We start from the raw sequence: 7776 nt of genomic DNA on the forward strand, positions 1-7776 counted from the left end.
TCGCACATACTTACACTTGAGAAATGGAGGAAGAAACCCATCCTGACGTCCATCAGTAAGTTACTCTTTACTGATCCTTCCTTTAACAAACGCTGATGAAGTATTCTTTGTAGCATGTAGCTTCCAGAAGTTTCCAGTAGTTTCCAACTGCTTGGCTATAATGCTGAGGTTTCATCTTTGGGTAGAGACTCAATATATCCATCTGCAGTGTGACTTCAATCGACCGGCATGTTTGTGTGTGTGTGTGTGTGCATGTGTTTGTGGGTGTGTGTGTGTGTGTGTCTGAGTTTCTGCGTCAGAGGGCGGGGCCTCAGGTTTGAAATCTCCCGGGTTTGCGCGTGCACATGAATAACTTGGTTTCGTTCGTACGTCATGGCGAAACACCTAATGAATCTGTATCAAGGCGACTCGTTTGAAGCACTATGAGTCGACTCTTTTATAGATGAATCAACAGTTTTAAACACTGTATTCTTACAGATTTAAGCCTTAGCTGGATACTTTACTTCACTTAGAGCTGTGTTACACACTACATGGAGGGGAATTTTCAAAAACCCATAATATGGGCTCTTTAAAAAAAAAAAAAAAAAAAGTACTTGAGGGTTTTATAAACCTTTAATGTTCTGAGAGAGTCTTTGTCATTTGTAGGGATACCAGATCCTGATACTTGGATCAGATATCGGTTCGATACCACTAGGGCTGCAACAACGAATTGATTAAATGGATAAAAATCAAATACTAAAAGCATTGGCAACTAATTTCATAATCAATTTGTTGTGTAGCATGACACGGGGAGGTTTGATTATTAAAAAAACACATTAGTTCAGAGTGGAGCAGAGTGCTTGGTCTCTCTCTTTCTCGCTCACTGATACAGAGTTCGACACCTCATAGACAGGGATGAGGATGAAGGGAGTTAAACAGCAGGGTAAATCAGTAAAGAATCTTATTTTTGTTCGTTTTGAAGTGAGGACCGTAAAGTCCCTGGTGCTAATGTTTTACTCTTTATCCAGCTTGACAAGCATGATAAGTTAGCGTTAGCTCGTTTACCTTTAGAGCGGCAACTGAGAAAATCAAACTGAGATTTGGCGTGGTGTCTGGCGCTGAGTCAGAAAGAACTCGCGCTGAGCAGAGCTCTCAGTAAAGGACCGTCAGAAAAATGCTTTTTTTTTTTTTTCCAAAAAACAAAACCCACTTAACCCCGCTGAGAAAGACGTGTCATATTATGACAGTTATGCAGCATTTTAACCGCCTCATGCTTAATTCATGTTTTAGACATGTAAATACACACAAGTACTGGTAAAACAAAACATTTCTAAGAGTTTGTAAAACACACAAGTCTAACAATCTGTTCAAATATAAATTGCGGAAGTGTTTTATTCATATCAGATACACATTACACAGTCAAAGTAACTAAGTTGAATCTACTCTTCTACAAGTTCACCAGCCACTTGTATGTATTTGGGTAACTGGTGAATTTACTTGCTGTATCCTGCATGTTCTGCTTTTATAAATGAGGCAAACGTGCGGCTGCAAGTAAACATCTCGCATTATAGATCACGATCACTTACATGTTTTTTGTGATCTGGTAAAACTTCAGTTTGAGATTATATCTCATTAAGATTATTTTTCTTGCCAAATTCAAAAATAATTTAACTTGTTTTAGGCAAACCATCACTTAACTTTAAGGTGTTTTTAGAGCACTTTATGACCATATAAAAATGAAAGAGTACTTTAGTCATGATAAAAAAAGTTTATTTTAATTTGTTTACATGCTTCTGTCAACTGTATGTAAAGAGAAGTCTATTCAGGGAGTTGTACTTGTGACCCAAAGGCCACAGCTTCAAGTGTTGAAGAGATTGTACTGTAGATGGGGTACTGTATGGTTTGGTAAATTCAGAGTATGGTACATTATGCTTGGCCATATATCTGTCTTTAATTAACAGCATATCTTGATAAACTGATCTGCCATTTAGAATAGCAGGGGTCTCAAACTCAAATTACCTGGGGGCCGCTGGAGGCAGAGTCTGGGTTAGGCTGGGCCACATCAGGTTTTTCACAAGAAATGAACTAACAACACTGTGTTGTTGTCATTTGTTTTGACTATTTTTATAGCATATAGAAATATATGTAATGTTTATTGTGTAAGACAATGCAAATACAACGCAAGTAGAGTGATGCAAATGACCCAAATAATGGTGTGACCCTATAATTGGTCCGGAGTGCCACATATAACCACTGCAAATCTATTTGTTTTAAAAAGAAAAGCAGTGTGTAAACAAGGAAAGGGAGTTGTACTTGTGACCCAAAGATTACAGCTTCAAGTCTTAAAGTGATTGTAGATGGGGTACTGTATGGTCAGGTAGGTTCAGAGTATGGTACATTATGCTTTTGGTAACAGCATATCAAGATAAACCGATCTGCCATTTAGTATAGTAATACGTTATTATATCTGTTGGTTTTGTTAGTTTTATTATGTGGATTGTTCATGTGTGTGACTGTGCATAAACAAGATATTTGCTCTTTAAAGTGGAAACAAAATAAACATTGACACTCTTAGCAGATATGGGTATCCCTTGATTTAGCTTTGTATGTACATTTTATCTTTGTCCTGTAAGCTTCTACATGACTGTTTTCACATTGTCAACATTTTATAACTGAATACAATACATGTGCTAACCTGAAGAGCTCCTTCCTTACTGTGTCGTGCCTTTAACTGGACTGACACAGTTTCAATTTACAAGAACTTCTTTGTTAAGCTGCTTTGAAAATCTATATTGTAAGAGCGCTATATAAATAAAGAAGAAGTGAATTTAAGGAAGTGTTTTGTGAGGTGCATTACAAGAAAAAATGATCAAGGGGAATGATTAATTGTGTTACTATTTATTGTTTTTTGATCCACTTTATCATACAATATGATCATTTTAGCTTAAAAATTATTGTTGTAAAGTGCAAATATGTGGCGTATAACAAACAATTGGGTTAAAAAACATTAAAACATTTTATAGTCATGACTTAGTGAGACTACAGATTATTGAAACTAATCAAACAAACCCTCATAGAAAACCAAGGTTTCTTATAACAGCACCCCACCCTCCACCATCACAGTATGTTGAAACAGGACAGAGCTTTCTGCTTTCAGGTATAATCAAAGGTCACATGAGTGCCACATAAATCCACTGCAAATGTATTTGTTTAAAAATGAAAAGCAGTGTGTCTTAATGTGAAACACGTCTCCCCATTGTGAGTCTGTCAGAGCAGCAGTTACGATGTTAGTCAGTACTCGATAGAGGCTTTGTATTTTATCCTGTAAGAAATACATGTGGACCGCTATGAACACAAAACAGCTGGACGTGTACATTGAGGAATTAAAAATGACACTGACAGGTGACATCTCCTCAGCCATAGTTACAGTAATTAATGTTCTGTAAAAATATTAATCAGAGAAGATGCAGAATGAAATATTTTCAGGGTTAAAATGAGTTTAGCTGTCTTCTTAAACCAGGGGTAAAATAAAGCATAAATCAGAGGATTCAGACCTGAGTTAGCACAAACTGCAAATAATAAACCATTTAGAGCTGTAGAGGAGTACACAGTTAAAGAACAGATGAAATATGGAATCCAGCAAAGCATATACACTGACACAATGATTCCTAAAGTCAGAGCAGCTTTACTCTCAGATTTCCTCTTCACCGAACCCTCCGTTACACATTTACCACCCTTCATCAGAGAGTTTATAACCTTCACTTGCTGATGAACCACATAGAAAATCCTCAAATATAAACTGATGATCAGCACACAGGGAAAGATAAAAGACATGAACATATCAGTGAGTATCCAACTAAATCTTGACATGAACAAACACTCCCCATAACACACATCTGTACTGAGTGAAGTGCCAAAATATCCATTATTGATAAAAAGGGAAGTGTTATAAGCTGATGAACAAACCCAGCTCAGACAGATACTCATGAATGTTTTAGTGATGGTGATTTTCTGTGGGTACAGTAAAGGGTGACACACAGCCACATAACGATCAACAGCGATTAAAACTAAATTACTAAGAGATGCTGCAAGAAGTAATGACACAAATAATAAATGAAGTCCACAGAAAGTGTCTCCAAAATACCAACACGTCTCAATCAGTCTGATGGCCTCTACAGGCATGACGAGTCCAATAAGCAGATCATTTACAGCCAGAGAGAGAATAATCATGTTGGTTGGAGTGTGAAGCTTCTTGAAGTGAGAGATGGAGATGATCACCAGCAGGTTCAGAAACACAGTCCATGCTGACAGCAATGACACAAACAAATATATGGTGAAATATCCATAACTGGAGCGTCTCTCCTTGACACATGATGAGTTGATGTCAGGAAAGCAGTATTGAGTCTCCAGATCCTCTGTCTCATAGGCCATGAGTGAGTCTCCTCCTGTTAGGAGTTTGTTCTGCTCTCCTTTCTGTCTTTTCATTTATACTGTGTCTGGATCAGGCAGAACAACCCATTTACCGCCCACTCTGATGTAATTTATTAACAGTATGATTTGTTTTCTCTCTTTCTTGAACATAAGGTTTGGAATACAATCATTTTTTTTTCTTGGTTAAAATCGTCTGATTTTGTTTAAAAGTGCTGGTCAGCTCAAAAGTGTGCTTTGTTTTTGTGTCACTGTCTTGTTATTGGTTTCTATTGTTACTTTGATAAAAATATTACATAAAGGCCATGTCAGAGACTGGGATAGAACCCGGGTCTCTTGCATGAGATGTTGGCCTTTATTGAATAATAGGAACCATTTTTTATTATTTTTTGTCTCTTTTCTTTTAATTAAACAATTATTTGTATTGGTCATGTAAGGGTCATATATTAACTGAACTTCTAATGTTGTGGGTGAGTGCTGTGCATACTAATTAGCATTTTTGCAGAAGTAGATAGATGCGGGTCCAAAATTAAATTGAGCTCTGCAGAAACTTCCTGTCTGAAGAGAGGTGTTAAAACTGAACACAGAAAGATGTATACTTTGTTGTTGGGCAGAGAATTCATAGATAAAGAGGAAATATGCCGAAGGGGCGGCCAATGGAGGACTGAACAATGACTGACAAGTGACGTTACACCAAAACTCCACCTGTTAAGATCGGTGGTGTATATATGCTGAAGTCAGGAAATGTATGTTGGTTGCGAACCTCTTGAATGTAATTCTTGTATTGCATTGGGGTAATGTAACCCAGAGCTCTGTCATCGAATTATTCATTTGTATCTAATAAATTACTAATATTTTTGTCATTGAAGAAAAACCTCTCCTGATCTTTTCTCTTGAACACGCATGGAATTGGCATGATATTCCAACACCTTGAACCCACTGAGCCAAACAGGCATTGAAGAACCCAAGTCACAAAAAGGAACTTTCTCCTTAAGAGGAATTTATTAATGGCAAAAAAAACCACTTCAATAGAACATAAAGATAGAGCAGACAAAAAACAGAGACTTCTCCAATTTCAAAAAATGCGAAAAGCTCAAAAGGCAAAAAACTCAGGATCAGTAACTGCTAAAAAAAATGCTACAAAAACATAAGTCACAAAATGCTTGACAAAAGGTAATTTTTTTAAATAGAGGAACTCGCAGAGGATAACAGGCTAGGATCCACAATAACTGAGCAAAGAACTGCTAAACTGAGGCTACTTAAATACAAACAGCTAAACAAGTAACTGTACAGTAACTGTGATTACAAATACAAAGACAAAGAATGAAATGAGGACATCTAGTGGTAAAGAAAAAAACATTAAAAGGAAAAACTAAAATAACATGGGGCAAAATCCTGACAGGCCAAGTTTGGTATACAGTTTGTTAAAATATACATTCTATCTGATGGATAAAACACTGGAGCGATTTAAAGCTGCGATTCATCAGCGGATTGCTCGTATGTCAGCTTATAGACAAACCAGCTGATGGATGTGACTTTAAAATGCTCCAGTGTCCCTGTATCTGTGGTTGCACTCAGTAAACAGCAGTGAGTTTAGTGAACTGATGACCTTCATGGCCAATCACAGTCATTTCTGTTGAGCACATGAACACAATGGCAAATCAGTGCTGTCTAGGAACATACTCAAAAATGGAAGTTATCGTGACAATCCTACACAAGATGGCTCCATATAGTGAAAAATAGCAGTGACAGTCATGCAGATACATATGAATGTGTTTATAAGTATATGGGTGTTAATATATTCACTTGCAGTCAAGTTTATTTAAAGAGTTAAAACCCCTCGCTTTCAGTTCAAGTCTACCTCAGAATTTTTTCACCAAAAAAAAAAAAAGCTCCATGATGGGTGTCTAGCGCTGAGACACACTTGACTTTATAGTTTACAAACTTAAAATAAAACCGTTATAAATAAACAGTAGATAATTTAATGCCCTGTTACATATACAATAGGCTATTTTTAATATCATATAATACATTACAGGACAGTTACTAAAGTAACCCTCGTTCACAGAGAGGAGGAACGAAAATGCTATGTGGAAAAAACTTCCACTATGAAGATTTCGTTTAGAAAGCCAATCGTCTGAAAGAGTATGTAAACTGGCCGATGAAATGCCAATGAGTCGGCAGCGTCAGCTTGTGCAGCTGATGCTCGTTGCAATCAATTTGGCAATATAAGCACAGTGCAAGCAAAGCTGAGGCATCCTTTTTAGCTGAAGAGACTTAACTCACAACTAAAGGGTACTTTAGTAACTGGAGTGTTCCCCTTCAGGAGGGGAACTTCAATGTTCTGTGGAAAAAAAATACTTCCACTATGGTGAAATTTATGGAAAACGCCATAATGATTGATCCTTACCTTACAATTCCCCCCTCCTCTTCACAACCACCTAAATCAAGGGTGGCCAACCCTGTTCCTGGAGAGCCACCTTCCTGAGGATTTCAGTTGCAACCCATATCAAACACACCTGCCTGTAATTATCACGTGGTGTTCAGGTCCTAATTAATTGGTTCAGGTGTGTTTGATATGGGTAGCAACTGAAATCCGCAGGAAGGTGGCTCTCCAAGAACAGGGTTGGCCACCCTTGACCTAAATAGTGCATGCAGTGCATCATCTTACACCTTGTCAGGTCTGTCCATATGAGTCTGTCAAAAAGCACATGCTGTCATGAATAATTAAGAAGCAGGCTCTTCTCATAGAATAAGAAAACTCAGTCTATGAATAATAATGAGAAATCGACATGTCATCACTGGACAGGCAGATAGTGCTACATCACTGATTATATTCCCACCACAAAAATGATTTTAAACTCAGGAGATGAAATCAGCTGACAAAGGCTCAAAATTTTTCAGATTTCCCCACAATTAAAGCTAACAGGTGCTAATGTTGTCTTAATTGATGCTCAACACACACAAATTTGATTAAATCTCAAAAAAGTACTTAAGGGTTTTATAAACCTTTAATGTTCTGAGAGAGTCTTTGTCATTTGTAGGGATACACAGATCCCGATACTTGGATCAGATATCAGTTCAATACCAATAGGGCTGCAACAACGAATTGATTAAATCGATAAAAATCGAATACTAAAAGTGTCGGCAACGAATTTCATAATCAATTCATTGTGTCGTGCGACAAGGAATAGTTTGATTATTTAATAAACACATTAGTTCAGCGTGGAGCAGAGTGCTTGGTCTCTCTCTTTCTCGCTCACTGATACAGAGTTCGACACCTCATAGACAGGGATGAGGATGAAGGGAGTTAAACAGCAGGGTAAATCAGTAAAGAATCTTATTTTTGTTCCTTACCTCTCTCAGTAA

At 37.3% G+C, this 7776-nt stretch overlaps 1 protein-coding gene across 1 annotated transcript; it reads right to left on the reverse strand.

The window, feature by feature from the left end:
- Window positions 1-1180: 1180 nt before the first annotated feature.
- taar20r (trace amine associated receptor 20r) lies at window positions 1181-4546 on the reverse strand. The gene has a single exon (XM_087271477.1). The coding sequence runs from the start codon at window positions 4462-4464 to the stop codon at window positions 3412-3414; it is 1053 nt and encodes a 350-aa protein (XP_087127603.1). The 5' UTR covers window positions 4465-4546; the 3' UTR covers window positions 1181-3411.
- Window positions 4547-7776: the final 3230 nt, after the last annotated feature.

This window comes from Danio rerio, chromosome 10 (assembly GCF_052040795.2).
Source record: "Danio rerio strain M-AB ecotype USA chromosome 10, GRCz13ab, whole genome shotgun sequence".
Classification (NCBI taxonomy): Eukaryota; Metazoa; Chordata; class Actinopteri; order Cypriniformes; family Danionidae; genus Danio; species Danio rerio.

What these genes read in the sequence shown, in the direction of transcription:
- taar20r (XM_087271477.1), bottom strand. Translation starts at nt 4,464, where the DNA reads ATGAAAAGACAGAAAGGAGAGCAGAACAAACTCCTAACAGGAGGAGAC.